Source organism: Octopus sinensis, linkage group LG29 (genome assembly GCF_006345805.1).
Source record: "Octopus sinensis linkage group LG29, ASM634580v1, whole genome shotgun sequence".
Lineage (NCBI taxonomy): Eukaryota > Metazoa > Mollusca > Cephalopoda > Octopoda > Octopodidae > Octopus > Octopus sinensis.
The window spans coordinates 1,565,706-1,592,139 of NC_043025.1; the positions used below are offsets into that span (position 1 = coordinate 1,565,706).

The following is a 26,434-nucleotide window of genomic DNA, read 5'->3' on the forward strand; positions in this document are numbered from 1 at the left end:
GTATATAAAGGTGCATGGGCCATTGGTTCGGTGCGTTGTATCCACGAGAAAGACACTTTCAGTGCACTCATCTGAAAAGGAGTACCAGCAACAACCGCGGTTTAATCTTACGACAAACAGGCATCTCGTTCAGTGGGGAGACTTGTATCCTCGGATGTTTAAATACGTTGGATACCGAGATATTGCAGCCTAACTAGTCTAACTTCAATGTAGACATTTTGGCATGTGCAGTCACGTGTTGTTGTGACATTTGTGCAGTGAAAGTAGACATGAATGTGTAAAAGACAGATGGAATATAATTGTTTGTGAAACATTCATTGCTAGAACAACGAGAGTTGAAAGACCTAATAATGTTAATTAGATAAACGATTATAAATCTTATCAGTTGATATATCTTGCAGGTTTCAACTTTTTAGTGGCATGTTTAAAATAAGAGATGAAATCACTGCCCCTCCAGGCCGTATTTGAACTTAGACTACAGTATTACATTATTTCATCTAAAAAACAAAAGCAAGCAATAAGTCAGATTTAATCCTTTATTCAACAATTTTAAGGCTTACATTGATAACATTAAAGTGGCAATAAGAAAGAATATCAACACAGTTTCAAATCAAAACAACATTTTCTGTTTTCCTGTGTTTCAAGCAATAGGCTAAATAGAAATGTTACGACGGGTCATAGGATACAGATATAGAGTAATAAAAAAAGCCGAAAACTAAACATTTAAGATTATATTATTGTGGATTATGCAGTCTCTCGGTTGCCTAGTGGTGAACCGAAAGGTACAAATATAGTTTCTTAACAAGCAAATATATTGAATATTTATATTCAATATTATATATTTATATTCCATCGAGGTCGACTTTGCTTTCATCCTTTCGGGATGGATGAATTAGGTACCAGTTGCGTACTGGCCCCCACCCCCAACATTTCCGACCTTGTGCCTAGAGAAAAGAATATTATATATTCATATTTAATATTCATACTTAAGAGTATATATTTATATTTAATATTAATATTTATATTTAATATTATATATTCATATTTAAGAGTATTTATTTATATTTAATATTATACATTTATATTTAATATCATATATGGAGAAAATATTATTTTATGACGTAAAATATTATCGAAGGCGATTTTTGAAGGCACTTTTTCAATTTTCACTTAGAAGTTTGTTTCTGCTCTTCTATCCTCGATTTCATTACCAAATCCTGGAAACACGAGAAAACGATATAAAATATTAATTTTAAACTTGTTAATTCCTGGATTGTATACTTTAATATATATATATATATATATATATATATTATATATATAATATATATATATATATATATATGTATATATATATATATATGTTATATATATATGTATATATATATATGTATATATATATATATATCTATATAATATATAAAAATATATATGTATATATATATAATATAAATATATCTATATATATATATATATAAAATATATCTATATATATATATATATTACATATATATATATGTATATATATATATTTACATATATATATATGTATATATATATTAGTTACATATATATATATGTATGTATATATATAGTTACATATATATATATGAATAATATATATATAGTTAATATATATATTTATATATATATATATATAGTTAATATATATATTTTATATATATATATATATATATTTAATATATATATTTATATATATATATATATTTATTATATATAGTTAATATATATATTTATAATATATATTATATAGTTTAATATATATATTATATATCTATATATATATATATAATTAATATATAATATTTATATATATATATATTCAATATATATGTATATATTTATATATATATATTGTAATTTATATTTTTTATTTGTTTAGTCGAACAAATCGACCCCGGGATTTATTCTTTGTAAGCCCAGTACTTATTCTATCGGTCTCTTTTTGCCGAACCGCTAAGTAACGGGGACGTAAACACACCAGCATCGGTTGTCAAGCAATGCTAGGGGGACAAACACAGACACAGAAACATACATACATACATATATATACATATATACGTCAGGCTTCTTTCAGTTTCCGTCTACCAAATCCACTCACAAGGCATTGGTCGGCCCGGGGCTATAGTAGAAGACACTTGCCCAAGATGCCACGCAGTGGGACTGAACCCGGAACCATGTGGTTGGTTAGCAAGCTACTTACCACACAGCCACTCCAGCGCCTATATATTTATATATATATGAGAAAAACAACTAGTTTTAGATGTTTGAGCGAGAGATATGTAACGGTATCGAACAGTAAGGTTTATTTGTGAACAGAATGTGACAGTCCTACATAGGATGATCTTACTGTTGTTTAGCCTCAGGAAAACACTTTTTCCAGTAGGCCACCGACATACAGTTTGTGTTCGTCTAGCATAACATGAGCAACGGAGTTCATCGTCCCAATCTCTAGCCTTTATGATACCCACAGACCTATGTTTCGGGGTTGCTTCCCGTATTCGGTGTGAGATAATCACAGGTCAGTGATGGGAGCTTACTCATCTTGCTCATGCTATGTACTTTTTAAAGCGACATAATCGCTGATCCCCTAAAGAGAAATACATCTGGTAGCCAGCAGGAAAGGATGTTTCCCTGGAGCTCAACAACAGTAACACGTTCCTGTGGAGGACTGCCACATTCTGTTGACAAATAAACTTTATTATATATATACATATATATATATATATATATACATAATATATATATATATATATATATTATATATATATATATATATACATATATATATATATATACATATACATATATATATATACATATATATATATACATACATATATATATACATACATATATATATATATATATATATATATATATATATATATATATACATATATACATATATATATATATACATTTATATATATATATATACATATATATATATATATATATATACATATATACATATATATACATATATACATATATACATATATACACATATATACACATACATACATATATACATAGATACATATATACACATACATACATATATACACATATATACATATATACATACATATATACATACATATATTATATATATATATATATTATATATAATATATATATATATATATATATATACTTATTTCAATTTGAAAACTCCACCAGAATAGACAAAAGCGCTAATATATGATATAAGTTATATGATGTATAAAAACATGTAATATACAAATAAATATCTGTAAATATAAAACCATCCGAATTTCTGAGTACTTTATTTCTTCTAATATTAAATACCTGTACATCATCTCCAAACGTTCTAATATATACATATACATATATATATATATATATATATATATATATATATATATATATATATATATAAACGATAAACGTCGCCCTCTTCAAGCCTTGCCAGGCTCATGGGTCCGGTTTCCCGGTTTCTGTGGCGTATGGTTTCCCCCCATCTGGACGACGTCGACAACGAAGACGACACCGACGATGATGATGAAGGTAGTGATTATGATGATGATGATGACGACGATGATTGCGACGACAACAGCAGTGTTGATATTTTGATGATGTCTATCCTAAAAGTGACTGCGTTGTTAGAAATGGTGTTTGTGATTATCACTATCACGACAATATTGGCGATGGTTCTCACGGTGCAATGAATAAAAAAGAAACCAACACAAATCGCACTTACTTCTGCCGGCGACAACTCTCCTGGGATTCGCTCTCTTTCGTTTATTCACGGACTCTATGATGACATCACGTGTATCTTTCTTGTACACACAATAAAATAGGAAGATAAACATTCCTTGAAGGGTATTGAATATAGAAAAAAGATACTCAAACACTTTTGTCGCTTCCCTAACAGCGAAGAATGCAAAGACCCATGTGAATCCAAGCAAAATCATCAAACCAACCAGGCCCAAAACACGCACTTTTCTTCTTTTGTGTTCAAATCTTTTGTTTCTTTGCGTTGATATGAGACGTGTTATCACACGAGAGAACATGATAAAGTTGAAGATGAGGACCATCACAACGGGAGTCAGGAAAGCAGCAAAGAAAGAAGGTATGTTTAACCAACAGCTACAAAGAAAACAGAAAGCAATGAAGAAAAGAAATTCATCAGATGTTCAGCCAATAAAATGAAGTATCAGACAAGGATTTATGTGGAGTGATTTCGATCCAAAACGAAACGAAAAAATGTCTCATACTTGCGACAAATTATGTACTCTCTTTAATCTTTTACTTGTTTCAGTCATTTGACTGCGGCCATGCTGGAGCACCGCCTTTAATCAAGTAACTCGACCCCATCACTTATTCTTTGTAAGCCCAGTACTTATTCTAGCGGTCTCTTTGCCGAACTGCTAAGTGACGGGGACATAAACACACCAGCATCGTCGGTGGGGGGCAAACACAGACATACAAACTCACACACACACACCACACACACACACACACACACACACACACACACAGACACACACACGCACACACAGGTTGACAAAAGATTAGAGGTCTATACATTTGAAATTTGTATATATATAAGATATGGAGATGAGAATAGCACAGAAGTGAGTCTATGTCATTTCAATTTAAGAGGGAATTTAATAAAAATGATTTTTAACAAATTATATAAAGAAAATATGCATTTCTGTTATAAGCCCAAGGCCTGAAATTTCGGGGGAGATCGACCCCAGTATGTAACTGGTACTTAATTTATCGGCACCGAAATGATGAAATGCAAAGTCGATCTCGGGGGAATTTGAACTCAGAACGTAGCGGCAGTTCCGGTCATTTCAATATGTGACTGCGTGTGTATTGTTGGTGATTTTCTTTCTCCGCCTTTCCTTCTTTGGACTTTTTCTGTATTTCTGATGAAGAGCTCCGCTCGAAACGTGAAATTCTCTTTCTTTTCTTTCCTTTCCTGAGTACCCAATAACAGTACTTGTTCCACGTCCTCGCGTTATTGTTTTTTCTTGCTCGTTCATGTTTGGATTGATTATATTATATATATATATATGTTTTGTTTATATTTTTGTATGTTGCTTTCATCAGTAGATATTTGGTCTTATTAAATTGAAGAGAGGAGAAACACAAATGAAATCATTGATATTCATGAGTCTTAGAACAAAAGCATTAACAATGATATTGAAGTAGGTTTACTACCAGCAATCAAAGTCGTGGCTTGATGCTAGCTGACCTAGTATTCTACAATACTAAAGGGGTAATATATATCTAGCAATAATATTAGTTGTGAAGAGCAGAGAAAATGAGGTGAACGAAAAAGAAAAATACTTACACCTCTGCGATTTTGATGTAATTGTTTGTGGAGTTAATTGCCAGGGTAATTATAACGATGACTGCTGGAATACCTGATAACGACATTTACAGAAATGAATATAAATCTCTAGATATTAATTAATATTTAAAATCATTATTATATGACATTTGAATGGATTTTGTTGACAATGTTTTTGTTCAGAAAAACTGTCGAGTTCAAAAGAAATGAATATTTTATTCCGTATCACACACTCGCCACTTCATGCCATATTCTCCTTTGGTTTCTTGGAAATAGGTACCAGTAATATGCAATATGGATTCTTTCAACAATATGTTTCAATGGGAACCAAAAAGTAATAAAATGTAAAAACGATTTGGACAAACTTATGAAGATTAAATGGCCTGGTCGGGTAGTAAAGATTCACTGTCACCAACTTCACATATTACTTCGCATGTCCGGTGAAAGTGCAGAATGGATAACTCTTAGATTTCTGTCAAGAGACGAAATCAGGCTGTAACTATTTGCATGAAAATTCAAATAACTTTAGCCTACCCAACAGACTAGAACAAGGAGGGTGTGCTTTTGTTCTCTATAGTTTACATTTCATCACGGATGTATAAATATTATATTTCATTCATCTTTGTATCCACGCGTTTGCATCTCCTTTCAACTACTTCCAACATCTTGCCAGTTTACCAATCTATTCGATCCCAAATAATACATGTACTTCACCTGTCTTTATTCTTGATTGAACTACCATGTTGATTAAGTAAAAATTAATATCTTTTTTCCACAACTCATTCATTGAGGTATTTAGGCAATTGACATTTTCCTTGTTCCAAGTTACGTTAAAACAAGCGTTCTTTTTGTGTCACTCTCTAAAAGATGACATATTTGGAATTTTCTGCGTTCATGACCAGATTGCAAACATTATTAAGAGGGAACTCCTACATGGTCTATTGATCTGCTAAGAAATAAAAGCCTAATATTTGAGGAAGAATAATTTACAGTATTTTAGGAAATTAATAACATATTGGATTATGTCACCTATGATAATCTATGTCTAAACAGAGGGAATGGTCACGTCAAGAACGTCATTGCTCATGAATCAGTAGAGTTAATCTGAGGTCAAATAGCGACATCAACAATAAAGTATTTTGCAGTGGTTCCGTCTAAATATAATATTGGACCCACAACCTTGAGTCTTATTTAAATTCTACATGCAACTCTCATCAATCTACATGCAACTCTCATCAATTTGCACAAGTAAAACGACCGAGTGAAGATGTTTGATTATTTGTTGTTAGCTTCTGTGTCATCTCTTTTCTTCACCGAAATGAAAATATAAGCTAAGAATGTTTCACATCAGATGTGAGTCCACCAGACCTCTCAGTCCATGTTTCCATTGGTTCCTCTGCAGTTTAGCTTAAAATCTCACCCATTTTCAATGTACGATATATAGTAATCCACCATAACCTGGGTATTTACCTACGCTACACAATAATACTACAAAATTGAAACTGTCAAAAAAGGTTTAAATTTCTGTACTTTGTTCAGCGTGTTAGAAAGACTAGCTAAATTTCTTTAAGTACCATTCTTCAGTCTTTCTAAATGGAAGAATAAATTGAATAGTGTAGTGTTTGATGTATTGACAAGATAATCATCGACAGAACGTTTTTAACCATAGGTCTGCTTAATCAGTTCTGAAGTAGCACCAAACTACAACAGTAAGGTAGGGATGTTTTCACCCAGAGTTCAATGTGGCTAGATTTTACTGTGATACAGATCTGTAAACTAAACCGAGGCTATTTAAAGCAACGAGATTTTAATTACTAGCTTCAAAAGTGCTCCTAAATATTGTAAGATTGATAATGATGTAGAGGATTCAGGACATACAGCACTATCCTAGATGTGATTGTGAATGATCTCTGTAAAGTTAGAACAAAATAATACGGAAATATAAACGGAACCCCTACTGGATAACATCCACTTAAAGAAATATGGTTAACAGTGTTTTGTATCCAGAGTTCAATAACTGTCTAGGCTTACTTTCCCCTTCAACATTTTTGGCGCAATGAAATGAATAAGATCCAGATATACTGGTTTTGAATCATTCAAGTGAACCTTTTCCCATCAAGTAATTTCAAACACAAAAAACGAAATAAGGAGAATGTGTGTGTGTGTGTGTGTGTGTGTGAGGGAAGGAGAGAGAAAAGAAATTATATTTGCGTAAGATATAAAGTTTGAGACAAAACCAGAAAGCCATTATACATACCCCAGGCCAAAATTGAACTGTTCTTCATAAAAGACGTCTGATATCTTTTGAATACAACGACCACACTTAGGAAGACATGGAAAGCTTCAACACTCATCCACGCGAGAGATGTCAGAAGGAAGTAATGTAAGAGGACAGCCACTGCCTACAATAATAATAACAACAACGACAACAGGTTACTGATTTCTGAGATTGATACATGGTCTTAAATAGATATTGTTTTGCAGGGTGGTGGTATATGGTTAACTATATCAATGTCAGTACTTCATTGGTATTTTAGGTTTACAAACCCAGAAAGGGTGAAACCCAAATTAGACGCCTGCTGAAGGGACACAGTCTGTAGCTTTTGTGAACAAACTTTGCTTGGTATTGAGTGGTTGCATGCGGTGAGCTGGATTTGGGACTACACTTGGTGCTTGGGTGGAAGCAAGACGTGGATTCATGGCTTGTTCAGCAATTTGACTTGGTCGCCGTTTTCGCGCATCCAGTTGATTATAAACAGGAAAACTGCTACGATGTTGCTTGAGCCGATCAAGTAATAAATAATATATTGCACTACATGGATCATATGCATTATTTTTCAGAGATTCGATAGTATGCTGCTGATCAATACCATTACTGTGCATCTGGCGTAGAATATATTCACTGAACTCTCCAACTTGACCCTTAGCACCAATAACAGGACTAGGGGGCAGACTTTTAGGAGGTCCACCATCTTCCTGAATCCAACGGTGGTTTCTGACCTGCTGAATAGTGAACCGTTTGGTTGAACGAGAGGCTAAGACAGACGTGTTGGCTGGGGTAGACGTTTCATATAAAGGTGAGGGGGAGGTGTGCAAGACGTTATGCAAAATACAATTTGAAGATAAAAGTTTTGGAATCTTTTGATAAAAGAATATTGGGCAAATTGAAGGCCGCAAATAAGTTGAAACTGGGAAAATGTTGGAAACAGTTGCAACGTAGGTTATTACAGGGTGGAATGTATTTGAGGTAGTATACGGTTGTTCATAACGCTTAACATAAAACAAAATATTCAATGGCTGGGAAGTCTTTTCGCTTACCTTACAACCAGCCATTGTTTGTACGTATGACTGCATCCCGACAAGGAAGATAAAATAAGTGACAGCCAAAGAAGAGCACAGGCTTACTAAAACCTTTGAACTCATTAAATCCCATAGTTTTCTGAAATAATGAACAAAAACAATTAATATTTTATTTATTGAAGCAAACTCTAAAACACTCACTCAATGCATAAATAAGAACTACGACTGTGTGTGTTGGTGGCTGGCTCAGTCAGAAAATAAAGGGGATCTTAAAATCAATAAATATCTTAAAATCAATAAATATCTTAAAATCAATAAATATCTTAAAATCAATAAATATCTTAAAATCAATAAATATCTTAAAATCAATAAATATCTTAAAATCAATAAATATCTTAAAATCAATAAATATCTTAAAATCAATAAATATTTTATCTGTGCCTGTGTGGTAAGATGTTTGTCGTGGAAGCATATTTTTTATTGCACTCACCACCCATGAAGTGTCTTGTCTGTGTCCATTTTAATCGATAATCTGCCCTAGAAATTTTATTCTTGGCATCAAAAATTCACACTTTTCCTCGTTGACCTTAAAATCACAATCTTTTGGTTCTTCGAAGACCTTTTTAACATGCTCAGTATGCTGACCACGAGATTCACTTTTTATGGGTATGTCGTCAAGGGAAGCTATAGCGAAATCCGAACCTGCGAGCATGTGTCCATAACGTATTGGAAAATTCCAGGTTCTACCTCTCTATACCAAAGGGAAGTCGATTAAATTTATACAATCCTTTGTGGGTATCTATTGTCCATAATTTAAACACATTCCTCATCAACTTTGTACCTGCAAGTATGCTTCAGATACTTCCAGCTTTGGAAAGAAATTTTCTCCATTCAACTTACTCCAGATTTCAAGAATTCATTTGAACTTCTTAAAAAAGTCAGCTCATACTCGGATTTTATTATTTTTTCTTGACATAAACTGTTGCGGACGCCCATTTTGTGTGATCAATTTTTCAATAATGTCAAGCTTTTCACGTCTATCCAATTCGCCGTTGACTTGTTTCAACGCGGCGAAAGTTACAGTTCGTTTTGGTTTAAATACCACTATAGCGTTTTCTTTCACTTGAAAATTCGCATTTTTGATTCAAAGACCTAATTCATCAGAAAAACAAACTCAAGGAAATATAAAAATTTTTTTTTTTTAATCCTCTGACGCCTTATTTGTACAGGCGGAAGAACCATTCACATCTTTACGAAAAATATTTACGGGGAGGTCTCCTAAGTTGAATAATTCCATCCAGTCTGTTCCAAATAAATTTGTCTTATTATTCAACATAAAAACTTTGGCTCTCAAAATTTTTCAACGAATTGTAACATCACTTAACATTTCGCCCATAAAATGTAATTTCTTTCCTGAAACCCCTCGCGCAATTTTCGAAGTTTCCTTTAATCTAGGTTTCCCTTTATTTCTCCATGCATCTGTGTTAAATATCGCGATATCACTGCACGTATCCAGCTGTAACTTCACATTCCCCTTATTCAGTTTTATAGACACAAATTTTCTTTTTTGAGCCTCAGAATTTTTGTTGACATTCTTTCCAGAATATTTTCGTTCGACCTTTTTTATTCGTTTCACTCTACAATGTGAGTTTTTACGTCCGATTTTTCCACACTTAAAACATTTTAGATCTTTAAAAGGACAGTTACCTTTAAAATGTAAACCTCCGTACTCAGAGTATGGACTGGGTTTTGACACTCGTTGTTTTTTTTTTTTTAGCCGTTTCAGGTCGACACGCATAAATCTGTGAACAATCTTTTTCTTCAGTTTTATCCGCATCATGTCTTAAATTAATAATACTCTTGAATTCTTTAGCCGCTGCTTGTAGAGTTAAGTTTGGGTCTTGTTCAAATTTCGTTAATCTGCATCTTTGCTTGCAGTTAGCCCTCGAACAGAAACTAGACATTTGAATATGTTCGGAGTAAATTAATTTAATTTGAATTTTTCATACTCTCTGTTCACAACTCCAGCATGGGTAACGAAATATTCCTCATGTTTTTGACTAAAGTTAAGCACTGCCAGTGAGAATTAAACGGGGAACTTGTTTCACTGGAAATTTTCGATAAAAATGTTTCTTCAAATTAATTTCACATGACGTAGATTGCGATTATACTGAAATTTGTTTTTCATCATAACCATACGTTTTGATGATGTAGAATACAATTATGTTAGAAAAATACTTCTGAAGCATATTCCATCTTTTCCTATCTAGAATTTATTAAATGCGTATGTTTTCCATAAAAGGAAATTTTTCAGAGATACTGGCTTAATTCAAAATGTGAATTTGTTGAAACAGTTATTTGTTATGTTACAGGCTTTAGAACATCCCCACGTGATCACTGGATTCATGCTATTTCTAGCATACTAAATGACCACATAAAGGATGGGCTACTCTTGTGTTTGTTTAAAAGAGAGAGATTAATGTGGCGAAGTTTAGTCAAAGTAATACCCGATTTCTTCATGAAATCCAATACTGTCTTGGTGAGTGGTATTATTCTGAATTTGTTTTCTGGGTGAGCAAATACGATTACACAAATAAAAGATACAAAGGAAAATTAGTTGTAATATACCAGAAAGTAGTAGTAGTAGTAGTAGTAGTAGTAGTAGAGACGAAGTCACTACTGTCACTACTCTATTGTTCTATATTTTTTGTGAATTATAAAGCTATTCATCAAAGTGATAATATTCTGGAATTCTTTCCTCACCCATATTTTCCCTATAGACATCAAACACACCGATCTGACCAGCCTGTGAGTACCCCACAAACTGAGGTATACTGTCTCTCTCTGCATTTGAATAGTTTATAAAAGGAAGTAGAAACTGAAATGCTTACCTGAAACAAACATGAATTATTATTGTAAGAACAAGACAGACGAATGACATTGCACAGCCTGTTTTTGATATAATAGATAAGGCATTGTCTGTCTCTCTTTCAGCCTGGTAGACATTCTACAAAAGAAACAAACAAAAACAGATTAGCTCCTCCTACTACTCCTTTCTTATATGTCAGTTAGTACTTAAAACGAGAGTGTATAATGCTGATGTAGAATGTGAGGACTCTGCTGCATTAATAATGTTCCAGGTAAGGTTGACACTAATAGAAACAATATCAAGGATCTGGCTATTTATTCTCAGTCTTCGTGATGTTAGGTGATGGCAGAACTGGAATGGGGTGAACAAACATGTGCCTTTAGCTCCGCTTTCCTTCAGGCTGAAATAGTTACCGCAGACAGGGGGATGTTTTATTGTAGGTAGCAGAGGTATTGTTTGGAGCATGTATATTATTGAAATGAAAGTCTCAGGTGGAGAAATGACATGCACGAGAGGAGAGATCTTGTGACAGAATCATGAAGAGACCAAATATTAACGTCTGGATAGCAAGCATGTCTCAATATAAATGAAGATTTTTAAATCAGGAGAGATGATTCCGACGATCTCTACCCACTTCACATCAATGCTGAAGGAATTACTATGCATTACATTGGGAATGGTAGTATCGTACATTTAAAAGGAACCATCCGGTGTATAAACTATAAAGAACAGCGATGACAACTAGAGCAGCAGAGACTTTTTACAATATATCAACCTTATATATTTACCAAGATACTCTGCACCACAAAAGGCAGGGGATATGTTATTACACAACTCTTTAAAATCAGTAATGATTAGACATAACTGTCAAATTACGGGTAATTAACAACTTGTCAAATTATTACCAACCATTAGTACGGCAAAACTTGTAAGATGGTCACAGGAGCAAACTATTTCCTTTCCAGATTCATGTTTGGATATTCGACAACCTCTTGATGACCACCCGGGACTCAGTCCTGAGCTTTCATCCCAGTAAACACATTGTGGGTTGGTGGCATTCTGAAAAAAATTGAACATTGATAATTTGATCTAATTACTTTGTAATTAGAATATTTGTAATTATAATGCGACTCGTCTGACTTAGAAAATACCGAAAAAACCATGATCGTCGATGTTTGGTTGGTATTGACATTGTGAACTCCATAATACATGCTGTGACATAGTTGAACTGATCATTTCATCTTGTTTATAAGTCTATGTCTTTTCTAGTAATTTACACAGAATCGTTATTAGAAGGGAAGAAAAGGACATTGGATAGAGTAGTTCTAGAAATACCTAATGAAATATAAAATGATATGGTGTACACGGCTGGGATGTGTTTCATCATAGGTCTACTGGGTCAGGGATGGCATGAACCTTAATAGCAACAGCAGCAATAATAAATACATAGCTATTACCTGATCTAATATATTGAACGATATCTTAACTGGTTCTTCAAGGTCGTATACTGAAATGTTAGGAATGTTAGCCGCAAGAACATGGCTGTTGATTCTAACATTTTGCTTGGTACTAGCGTTTTGTGTTACCTGTAAAGAAAATTCATTATGTAAATCAATTTATTCCATGGAATACATTGCTAAAGCGTGAAACGATCAAATGTTATTCTTGTCCTTAGACATCGTTACTTTAGTCAACAGCACAACTTAGTAAAATATATACTGGTCTCAAACTTTGGCACAAGGCCAGAGTTTAGGGGGTGGAGTAAGTCTATTACATAAAAACCAGTAGTTTCATACATTTAAAAGGAACCATTCGGTGTATAAACTATAAAGAGCAGCGATGATAACTAGAACAGCGGAGACTTTTTACAATATATCAACCTTATATATTTACCAAGATACTCTGCACCACAAAATGCAGTGGATATGTTATTACACAACTCTTTAAAATCAGTAATGTATAGACATAACTGTCAAATTACGGGTAATTAACAACTTGCCAAAATATTACTGGTACTTATTTTATTGACTGTGAAAGAATGAAAAGCAGAGTCGACATCGGTGAAATTTGAACTCAAGACATGAAATGGCTCTATGCATTTTACCCAGCATGCTAACTATTCTGCAAGTCGAAAGCCTGGCAATAATACAATATATATTACAAAAAATATCCCATGGGGGTTCGCACGTGACAGTTGTACTTGTTCTGAGGGACGGATAATTTGTTTAATACTGAAATTGTTTACATAATGGTGGCCGGTATTCGAGTAATTCTGTTGGTAATCAACGAATCCCACGTTCAATTTCACTGCTTAACATCTTGAGTAAATGGATGTCTAACACAGATTCCGGTTGGTAATTTGTTCTGTAATCCATTTGTAAGTATAAATGTGAGTGTATGTATGTATGAATTCACACACACACAGAGAGTAAAGTTTCTTTGTTTCTTGTATTAAGTAGGCAGTATTCAGAAATGCTCAGATAAAAGACACGAGACGCAAAGATATAAAAAAGTATAAAGGTTAAGGAGAATTTCAGACAGGCTCAACAATTCAATCATGCATATATTGTCATGGATCAATGCATATCGGTCTTTAAAATATACCAATGTATCAGTCGTTAAAATATTGAAACATTAAAAATTCATGAATATACAAATATATAAAAATCTAATATACATATATAAAAAGATGAGTGAAAATAGGTTAGGACGGCGTTGTAAAAATTATTAAGAATAAAAGTATGTATATACAGGGGTTGGACAAAATAATGGAAACACCTAACATCATAGCATCATAATTTTGAAATATCTATAAAACCGTCAAAAGCTTGTTTATTTTTGTTTTTTTATTTATTATTAGTGTCCCTAATGTTTTGCTAAAATTGCTGTTTCTTTTCAGATATCATCAGAAAAATGTAATTAAAATTTATCAAAATGACAGATCTGTCAGACTTTCAAAGAGGTAAAATTGTTGGTAGGCGCTAGCATAACGAAAACAGCCGAAATGTTTGGTGTATTAAGAAGTAATGTCTCGAAAGTAATGAGAAAACCTCTTCGTCGAAACAAAACTCCGGAAGAAAACCAAAACTTTCAGATAGGGACGATCGGACTCTTACGTGAATTGTTTGTTAGAAAAGATCACAAGAGTACAGATCCCAAAACTACTGCAGAGCTTAATGACCACCTCGAGAACCCATTTCCGACAGAAACTGTTCGCCGAGAGCTCCACAAAGCCGGATTACATGAGAGGGCTGCAATCAGAAAACCATTACTTTCAAAAACAAACGTTAGAGTGGAGTAAAAACCTACAGAATTGATCCCTAGAGCAGTGGAAGAATTTTATTCTCTCGGTCGAGTCATCCTCTACCTTAGTTTCGACCATCGGCCGAGTATACGTGTAGAAACAGACAAAAGAAGCATTTGAACCAGACTGCCTTCTTCCAACTGTTAAACATGGAGGAGGATCTGTGTTGATCTGAGGGGCTATATCTTGGAAATCCGCCGGCTCAATGGTTTCCCTTCATGGCAGTATTAATAGTCTAGGCTATTTAAGCATTTTACTTGATCAGCTTCATCCTATGACTGCGGAACTGCTTCCAGAGGGAAACGCAATCATTCAGGATGATAATGCACCAATTCACACAGCTAAAGTTGTTACTGAATGGCATGAAGAACATTCTAGTGCAGTCGAACATCTTATCTGGCCACCAGTCCCCAGATCTCAATATTATTGAACATGTATGGTGCATTTTAGATAAACAAGTAAGGAGTCGATATCCTCCACCATCATCACTACAAGAACTGGAGACTGTTTTAGCTGAAGAATGGAGAAAAATTCCTTTGGAAACAATTCAAACTTTGTACGAGTCCATACCTCGTAGAATTCAAGCCAAAGACGATCCTACCTCATATTAAAATACATTTGTTTGAGATTTTAAGGTGTCCAGCCTCTGTATGTACGCATAAAATACATATGTCTATACATATGTGTATGATAGTGTATATATGTAAGAGTAATTATAATCTTCATCATGACCATTATTTAGCATGTTTTCCATGCTGGCATGAATTTGATGCTTGGAAAGGATCCCACGAACCCCAGGATTATATCAATCTATAATGTTGACTTTGGCAACGGTTTCTACAGCTGAATGGCCTTCCTGATACCATCCTCTTTACAATGTGTTCTAAGTGATATTCCAGTGTTACCAGTAAAAGTAAGCCCACCAAAACAAAGAAAAGGGGAAAAAATCCCCCTCGGTAGTGAAGGAGAATATTTGAAAAAATAGGGGTGAGTGGTATTATACTAATGCTGAAGGTTAGATTATGGTGGAAGGACAAACAGAGGAGATGCAGACTATCCCATTTTATGTGTGTGGGTGGCAGTAGGTAAAAACAAGATATAGACAGAGGTAACGAGGTGCCTGGGTATATGTACGAGGTACAAGAAGGTAGGTACATGAGGGTATCCAGACAGTGGGACACGTGGGTAAAGAGTGTGTAAAGAGATAGTGACAAATGGTAAAGTTGGGGCCAAGAGGTCGATTGTGTAAGGGATGAGTAAAAGCTGTTAACGTCCCTTATGGTATTTGCAAAGGGAGGTCATCCCTTTCTCGTCAACCTAAGTGATACGCACGGACCGCAGTTTCTAGGTATTTGCCTGGCTTCGTCGTACGGCAATCACCGGTTTTCGATGAAGGGAGTCCGTTTGCAAATACTTATTTTCGAAATCAGTGACGGAATTTACTGGAAAAACAATAAATAAATATTTGCAAACGGTCTCCCTTCATCGAAAACCGGTGATTGCCGTACGCCGAAGACAGGCAAATACCTAGAAACTGCAGTCCGTGCGTATCACTTAGGTTGACGAGAGAGGGATGACCTCCCTTTGCAAATACCATACGGGCACAGAAAGTGTGCCTAAAGCCAGCTGGAGACGATGATCACCTGGGGCTACAAGCTACAGTAACACCCACCCTTAGTGGTTAGCCATATAGAGATGGCTAGTATACTTTATGCTTTATATTTGTATTTCAATTATAAATGCTCTTCACGTCGTTACTTTAATCTAATGTTATTTCAAGAGCAAACAGTGATTTCCTTTATATCTGATCAACAGAAATCAACAAATGTTTAAACTTTAGATTTTTATATTTGAACAAAGACTCTAAATTAACTCAGAATGTCCGGTGTATTGGTCATTCTGTAGCGCTCCAATCAAGCTGAAACATCGGTTTCTGATGATTCGTGGATGTTATTTCTGTGTTTTTAATATACCAACTTCCTTAAGAGTAGTCTGTCCGAAATAAAACTCAAAACAAATACCCTCCTGAGTTTCTATATGCGTAATAAATTGTTCACATACACATACTCTCATATATAGATGTGTACATACACGCAAACATTGGCAGTTGTATTGTATTAGTATTGTCTCAAAATGTATCAATTCAAACATTCTCTGGTCAACAAGAAATTTTTCCATTTTTGTTCCATACCCTATATAGCTTATCGTCCCGCATGGAGAAAAAAGTTATCCGCGAAACGGATGACCTTTCTTCGTCTTTCAGATGTTTTAATAAACTCCTTGGTAATGAAATAGATGCCATGATCTTCGCATCTGCTTCTTGTTGGTCGGGATTTGGTGAGTCGTATATCTGGTGGAGAAAAAGAAAGATAAATTGAAATCAATAAAGAATAAATAACACTACTACAGTTGTTACTGCTACTATTATTGTAACCTCTTCTTCCACAACCACTACACGACTACAACATTGCAAGTAACATAATATCTAAAACTACCAGTATCATACACTGCCATTATCTCATACACAAGCAACCATTGGGGTTTCTAAGTCGGTCGACTAATTATTGGTCTATTCAATAATTTTCTACATTCTGCCTCGATCGCTTTCTTGTCTTGGGATCGCAGTGACATGAAAACAGAAGCATATTGTACAAAACTCTCATTATCTCATTGTTTTCAACCAATGACATAATTTTCCACTAATTATTCCTGAAACGTTTTGTACCAAGCACACATACATACAACCAAATACACACATATACTCCCTTAGCTACACAATTACACATGATGATGTATACAGCTGAAACATGCACAAACTTGTTATATTTTTCTGATGAAGCAAATGATCAGAAAAATAATGCGGCCACTTGCACGAATGTAAGTTCTAATTATTGTGCTAGGGTTATTGATGATCTATTTAATCTGATTGATACATACATACATACATACATACATACATACATACATACATACATACATACATACATACATACATACATACATACATACCGAGGGCGGGGGCTGAAAAGTTGAAAAATTTCTTGCCTTGGGCAAACGAAAATATAGGAGGATCAGTTAATTATGATTTTAATCAACATATTTCCCTCTCAGACTCATTGCAGAGGTTCTAGTTGTTTTAAGTCTTGTAAAAGAACGCGGAAGGTTGGCCTTCCAACCAGCCCTTTCACGATTCCCTTAAAGCCATGACTTTCAGCATCTCCTCGTATACAAAGATAGGTATATAGATAGATATATAGTTAGATAGAATTGTAAGCCGCATCAAATAAAATAAGTACAAAATCTACTTTATATGACAATAAAATTAATTATGTTCCATTCTAATGTATTTTATCAACTTGGGTGTTTAGAACAAACGGTTAACAAGAGAGTAATCATGAGAACTTTTGGTACCCATGTTTTTGGTTCTGTTCCATTGGTTCCATAGGAAACGCCATAGAAAAGACCATCGAATGTATCATTTTTCACTTTGGCAACACCAATACCAAGATTAGAATAGATAGCTGTGACTTGCTGCTCCTCCAGTGGAATCTTTTCTGGGATTTCTTGTATAAGATGCAGCAATCTGTGAGGAAATCAAGAAAACGACTTTCAATTAACAATGTGTTTCGAATACGTAATTAGCTTTAGGTGTAATTACACTAATTATTTCGCTTAACAAATTTTTGCATGCTACTCTTGCTTCTAATACTTCTGTTGTTGTTGTTAGCGTTGATGCAACAACTTTTATTATTTATGCCGCTCCAAATATGACCGCTGCAGCTATTGCTATTTCTTCTTCTTCTTCTTCTTCTTCTTCTTCTTCTTCTTCTTCTTCTTCTTCTTCTTCTTCTTCTTCTTCTTCTTCTTTTTCATCTTCTTCTTCTTCTGCTGCTGCTGCTACTACTACTACTACTACTACTACTACTACTACTACTACTACTACTACTACTACTACTATCATCAAAAGTGATTTGAATATTACCTGTTGTCACTTCTATTCTCTTGTTCAGCTCCAGCCAAAACCTCCTCTGGTATGTTTATCAAATTGTTTATGGACCGAAGTGTATTATTCGCAGACACTTTCGGTATCAATGACACCATTTTCTCATGAATGCCTACAGCCAAGTCAACATCAACTTCTTTGAAATATATTGATTTCTTTGATATATTTAACATCTCTTCCGAAATATTGTCGAAGTTTGCTGGAAAATTTAACATGAAATTTAAATAAATTACAGTCGCCTTGAGTTGAAGTATTAGAAGAAAATTAAGTGTTACTTAACAATTAATGAATCACCAGAATTTAACTAACAACTCCGACTCTAAATAGCACAAAGATTGCTGAATGCGTTCAGTTTATCAGTTGTATACTCAATGTTATACATCGTTAGTGTCTCCTTCTTTGTAACATTAACTGGAATAGTGGGGGAGTTATGGAACCTTTAATTGTTGAGTAACACAGATACTTGATGGTGGTGGTAGTGAGGGCTGTACGTACATTAGGGTGAAGCGAATAATGCAACTTTCGAAATTGGTAACCAAGAACCGATATTTCGTTGCGGATTAGGGTTAACAAAAGGCGTATCACGATCTGTGCGGTTTAAATATGTTTTTCAGGCTCCGCAACGTCATTGAAAGTTTTGAAAATTGCTATTTTTGGTCGAATTTTTGATTTCATGGATTATAAGTTGTAACGAACACATACTTCTACATGGCGCAATGCAAAACAGTAAATATAGTATCCTTAATAATTTGCATACCAAGTTTCAATAAAATTGACTGATATCTTGAGGTTCCGAATTGAATATAAAGAGAACGGGTGTGTGAACTTCACTCCAGTACCACTGCAAAGGTCGTTGCGTGTGGTCGTACGTCGTACGTGTGTGAAGTTGTCTGCTTTGTGCCTTGACTTTAGGCCATTGCATTAAAATCAATAATCGTATTAAATTTAGTGTTGTTTATATCTAGTGATGCCTCATAAATCAATAACGCATCATGATGTTGAAATTTTAAGCGTGTTGCGGAGCCAAAAGATATAACAGACAGAGCTTGAGATTTTAACAAACTTGTTTTTCAAACAATTTTGCAAAAGAAAATTAATTCGTAACATCGAAGGTGAAAAATAAAATGAAGAATGGCAAATGTGTTATAAACTGATTTTTTGCTCATTATTAAACATTTCAAGTGAGCGGCGGAGCTTGAAGATGTAAATTTTAGAACTTTAGATTTTAACAGAATGGTTTTTAAAGGATTTCGCAATAAAAAAATATATTCTTAAAAACATATTCCGAAAATCTGTGTAAAAAGTTTTTTTTGCTCCACCCTAATGGCAACCAATGAAATTCGACTTCGGCGGAATTTGAACTCAGAGCGTAAAGACGGCTGAAATACCTATTTCCTTACTACCCACAAGGGGCTAAACACAGAGAGGACAAACAAGGACAGACAAACGGACTAAGGCGATTATATCGAACCCAGTGCGTAAATGGTTCTTATTTAATCGACCCCGAAAGGATGGAAGGCAAAGTCGACCTCGGCGGAATTTGAACTCAGAACGTAGCGGCGGACGAAATACCACAAATCATTTCGCCCGGCGTGCTAACGTTTCTGCCAGCTCGCCGCCTTATTTAAAAATTAATAAATTTTCACGAAGGTCTAATGAGAAATTGAAATCATCACATCACTAAATGCATATGAAAATCTATTCAATTTGACAGTGCCATAATAACATTTGAGAGAAGTAAATTGCTTATATTCTATGACAAATAGGCATGTAGGGTGCGTCATTGAAGATTTAAATGTTTTATACGTAATGCATTCGAAGGGGTATGTACCAGTAATATCCCTTTGTTTTCCTGCTTCTCTATCTACTCAGCCTCTCTCAAGAAGGTTAACGAAAAAGTAGTTTTAAATGATATAATAATACCCAACCCGCCTAAGTAATAAATTCTTTCATAACATTTCCGTAATGGTTTGCCGTTGGACGAGATGAATACATTGCTGGAGAAGTCGAAAGGGAGAATACGGCGCATTACATTTTGGTAGATAATTTTAATTACGAATGAACACTCACACACACACACACATGGTGATCGTAATGGAACAGATATACAAAGGCATACACACAGATACCTCTTCTACTACTTCTGCTATTGTAAATGTCCTTCGAAACTATTGCTCGCTCACCTGTATCGATACTTATTACGATGTCCTTCAGTCGTTGAGTGATCCAATCTGTATTGTTACATTGTGACATGTCTGGTTCTTTCCAGATACCAGTAAACGGTGAACACTTTGCTGTCGTCATATATTGACTTGATGCCATTTCTGAGTCTCTGGGAGAACTGAAAAAATAAATGTGAAATTTTGTCAGAAGAATTTCAGTTTCTTCTTATTTTATCGATCCCAAAAGAATGAAAGGCAAAATCGACTCCGGTAGCATTTGAACTAAGAACGTAAAGTCGGAAGAAATGTCGCTAATCATTTTGTCCGGCGCGTTAACGATTCTGCCAGCTCGCCACCATAAAGCTTTATCTAATATTGGCTTCAAATTTTGGCACAAGGCCAGCAATTTCAGGGGAAGAGATAAGTCGTTTACACCAACCCAGTGCTCAATTGGTATTTATTTCATCGACCCGAAAAAATTAAAGGCAAAGTCGACCTTGGTCGAATTTGAACTCAAAACATAAAAAACGTTTAATCTATCGTGTTAATCTATAAAGCTGTTATTTGCTCTACCAAGTAACATTCTCTAACAATAGGATGGCGCTGAAAACTTCAATTATGATTTGAAATAAAAAAAAAACGAACCAGTATCTTGTTGCTAAATATGCATGACATGGGATTTCTGAGTAGTAGTTCTATTTTTTGTCATTGGCCAGGAGAAGGTTTGATGTTATTTGTGTGTGCTTTCATCACAAACCACTGAAAAGAAACAAAACATGGATGAGAGAGTAAGTAATAGTAGTAGTAGTAGTAGTAGTAGTAGTAGTATAGTAGTAGTAGTAGTAGTAGTAGTAGTAGTAGTAGCAGCAGTTTTGCTGTTTAAATAGTTTGGATGCTGGCTGATTGAAGACAATGTGCCATGAATGTGTTTGCAAACATATACGGAGAGCGATATACTATACTCTAGCTATGAAAAAATCTTCAAAATATGTTAGAACATGTTGGAATTGTTAGTCTTCTCGGGGAAGCAAATATATATATATATATAAAGGCTTATCTGTGTGGTAAGAAGCTTGCTTCCCAACAACATGCTTCCAGGTTCAGTCGGACAGCGTGGCACCTCGCTCGGGCAAGTGTGTTCTAATATATCCTCGGGCCCACCAAAGCCTTGTGAGTGTATTTAGTAGGCGGAAGCTGAAAGAAACCCGTCGTATACACACACACTCACAAACATATATGTTTGTGTGCCTGTGTTTGTCCACTACCATTGCTTTACGATCGATGTTGGTGTGTTTACATCACCTTAACTTAGAGGCTCGGTAAAATAAATCGATAGAATAAGTACTAGGCTTACAAAGAATAAATCCTGGCGTCGATTTGCTCGACTAAATTTGGTGCTGCAGCATCACCGCAGTCAGATGATTGAAACAAGTAAAAGTATATATATATATATATATATATATATATATGCATATATACATACGCATATGTACATACTTACATTATATATTATATATATATATATATATATATAATATATATATATATATATATATATATATATATATACATATATATATATATACATATGAATATACGGGCACAGGACGTCACAAAACGTAAACAATAAAAAATACGAAGTACAAGTACATGTATATATATGTATGTATGTATGTATGTATGTATATATATATATTATATATTATATTTTATTATTATATAATTGAACGCCACGCACCCTCTTCAAGTAAGTTTTATCATAATAATTCTGATGCACACTCTCTATTCTATCTTTTACGTTTTCGTTTTTCTCTATTCCTTTCTCTTATTCTTTTACCTCCTCTTCTGCCACTATTCTATTTTATTACTCTTTCATTTTTCCCTCTTCCTTTCTCTTATTCTTCTACCTCCCGCTCTCCCCTCCTATTTTAATCATTTATCCTATCTGCAAATCTTTTCTTCTCCACTTCACAGTTCGCTGCCTGTCACTCTCTCTCCCTCACTCTCCCAACGTGACCATCGGCCATCTTACTTCTCTTAAGTTGTGTTTCTTTCTCTGTGTTGTAACTGGACCAAGAAGAAGAAGACGTATTCTTGTCTGTCTCCTGTCCAAGCTTTTTTTTCACGCGTTCGCCACCACAACCTCGTTGAGGCTTAGCACTTCCTGTTTGTTTTCACTGTCCTGTTTTTGTTACCAATTTTGACCACCCGCCCATTCCTAAATTTGATTTAACTTTGCTTTGCGGGAGCAACTGTTTTATCGAAGGCGTATCTTGTGAAATGCTCGAAATACGGAAGTAGAAAAACAGCCGTTTAAAGAGAGTAATAATGTAATAAATTTTGAAGATGTATAATTGTCGATTCTTCTTTACAATATCTTGATGATATATGTATACAAGTATGTATGATTATGCACGCACAGACACATACACACACATACATACCAACACACACATATACAGAGTGTCTCCAAAGAATGTATACACACATTGAATGATTGTGAAGTCAGTTCTTATAATACATTTCACTTTCAGACGGATTTTATTTCTTTATGAACGCTTGTTTTGAAACTTATGATCATTCTGTTTCAATTCCTGTTGATATCGCAAAGCAATCGTGTCTCAAACATCAAGGATCCTCGTAGTAGATATGACCAAAGCCTCGATCATCTTCCAGTGGCTTGGATTATCCATTATCGCAGCAGTTAAAACTGTCAACTGGAAGTCACTATTTGTCCACTGAAGCAAAATTGGAAATAGCGTATACCTATACACACGTTCATATGTACGTACGTTCAAATACAGGCACATACGTACATATACACACATATATATATATATATAAACATAAAATATATATAATACACTCGCATGCACACACATACATAGGCGCAGGCGTAGCTGCGTGGTAAGAAGTTTGGTTCCTATCACATGGTCTCGGGTCCATGTGAGTGGATTTGGTAGAGAGAACATGGAAGAAGACCATCGTATATGATAATATATTTTATGCTGGGCATACATAAACTTCAGATTGATTTGGTGGTGGTAAAAAGAAAGGAAACGGAGCCGAGTGAGAAAAAATAAATCACTGCTCGGCAATGGGATGTGATTTGTTTCTCTTCTATGTTTGTTGGACGTGTCAGTTGTGATTGAGTATCTATCGTTCCTAGTTCGAAAATGAACGTGACCACATAACACAAAATAAATTTGTGCTCAGGAAAATTATTTGCAGCACTAAATAATTTTCCTGTTCGAGTAAATGAAAGTGCACGATTTGTGTGAATTTTTCAATCCAGTGGAGCCTGCACCTTCTACTTCTATACATAAGGAGAATACATTTTTGCCCTCGAGGTAATTGGTATAATTAAAAAGAAAATGTAAATAAATAGATCTGTATGATGATTGTGTGTGTGTGTGTCCTGTGGTATTATCTACTGATGATGACGATGACGACAACGGCGAAGATGATGGTAATGGTGATGATAAAGCTAATTATGATGGTAGTGGTGATAAAAATAAGAGACACAATACTTACTTTCATCAAACAACTCTATGTGACTTTGCTGAACACCGACGTTGCGCAAAGTTTGGGATGTGTTTAAAACTTGGGAGATATTGCGCAACAGTTGTTTTTTAGATGTCTTGCTATATGGCTTGGAGTAAATTGCAAATATCGTCCGGTTTCTGTCCAAACTGAAATAAGAATAAATACACGTATATAGATAGATAAAGGAATAGATAGATAGATAGATTGATAGATAGATAGATAGATAGATAGATAGATAGATAGATAGATAGATAGATAGATAGATAGATAGATAGATAGATAGATAGATAGATAGACAGATATAATAAATAAATAAATATAATTAGTTTAAACAGTCAGCAGAATTTTCCTAGGTTATGGCAATCTAACTGGTTTTTAAAATAATTTTGTCCTAATAACAGGACCTAAATTGCACCATTATATAAATCTGACCATTGACTGAAAAACTTTCATTTACTGATTATGGATAACAATGTATCAACACTGATGCGTGTCGACCACAGTTTCTTTACTTTAGTAAGGCTGTTTAATTCTGCTACTTATATAAAATAAGATTAAAATTTCATAGTAAACACGTAAACATGGCTAGTCATACGCTCACATGTGCGCTCGCGGACCCACGTGCGTACTTATACGTCACTATGAAAACGTACACATCTTCACTCGCATTTTTCGCCAAATATATACGCATATATATATACAAACTCATACACACACACGTGCGTACCGTAAAAGTTCATACATACGCACAAGAAAAACCATGGTTAAAGGTAACAGAAAAAAACATAAGGAAGTATACAAAGCATAAAAACCACGTTCATATACGGACATGCCCTTATGCACTCATACACACACACGCCCATATATGTACATACCCGCACATATGTATATACGCATACACACACACGCATATACGAAAAATGAATATACATATGCCCCCGCCCCCACAAAAAACTAAAAAAATCGAAAAATACTAAGTAAAAACGTCTATATATATATGCATTCTTATGCCCGCACACACGCACACATCTAAAACTGCCCACTCATAAATATTCACACACGTGTACAAATGAATCTATATACACGTCTATATAGGCACAGGAAAAATGCAGGATAAAAAAGTACAGAAAAAATTATTACGTGTGAAAATATAAAAATATATGAAATAATAAAAGGTATAATGAGATAAAAAACTTTTTGGGACATAATATGGAAAGCAAGTTCTATCTGTTTTCTTTAGGGGACCAAAAACGTAACAAAAATTTTGTCACGTGTGGGCATGATCCGAAAAGTTCTGCCCCTGAGTTTAGACATGTAGTAGGGTCTAAGCTGCTTTTCCAGATAAGCCATCTCTCCATGTCGCATAGACCGCAGTTTCCGCTGCCGTTGGTGTAGGGCTTACATTTGGCCAAAATCTTCCAATGGATGTTATAATCGACACCTTTATCTTTTAAAGACCAAATATGATTAGATAATTTTGTCGCTTTTCTTTTGTTCCAGTGCCTAAAACTCAGGGTGTGGTTCTTGAACCTGGTCTTGAAATTACTCTCTGTAAGGCCCACGTATTTCTTCGTCGAAACGGTGTCTTTAGTGGTTATAGAGTCCACGGTAGCTTCATAGATGATGGTCTCGGACATGCAAGCTCCATTTAGCGGGCACAATTTTTTTATTCCTGCATGAACAGCTGTTTTCCTGTGGTTTTTGTGTGTTATGTGTGATTATATTTTTAAAATTGGTAGTTGAACTAAAACTAAATATTAAATTGTGTTTATTGAAGAGTTTCCTATAAGTATGGTTAACTAGAAAATATCTATCTATTAGTGTTAAGAAATATTTACCTATATTGAATGTCACCTCGGGTGAGTAAGGGGGTGTAAACCAGATGACCTTCCTATTT

The 26,434-nt window shown here is 34.5% G+C and overlaps 1 protein-coding gene across 1 annotated transcript; it reads right to left on the reverse strand.

Moving 5' to 3' along the window:
* Positions 1-1,047: 1,047 nt before the first annotated feature.
* Positions 1,048-21,670, reverse strand: LOC115225967 (adhesion G-protein coupled receptor G6). The gene is made up of 13 exons (XM_029796940.2): positions 21,637-21,670; positions 21,013-21,170; positions 18,809-19,028; positions 18,238-18,409; positions 17,018-17,176; positions 12,980-13,108; positions 12,432-12,581; positions 11,545-11,660; positions 8,672-8,792; positions 7,611-7,755; positions 5,354-5,426; positions 3,749-4,137; positions 1,048-1,217 (listed from the first exon to the last, which is right to left on the reverse strand). The coding sequence occupies exons 2-13, from the start codon at positions 21,149-21,151 to the stop codon at positions 1,171-1,173; spliced, it is 1,860 nt and encodes a 619-aa protein (XP_029652800.1). The 5' UTR covers positions 21,152-21,170; positions 21,637-21,670; the 3' UTR covers positions 1,048-1,170.
* Between the last annotated feature and the right edge of the window lie 4,764 nt (positions 21,671-26,434).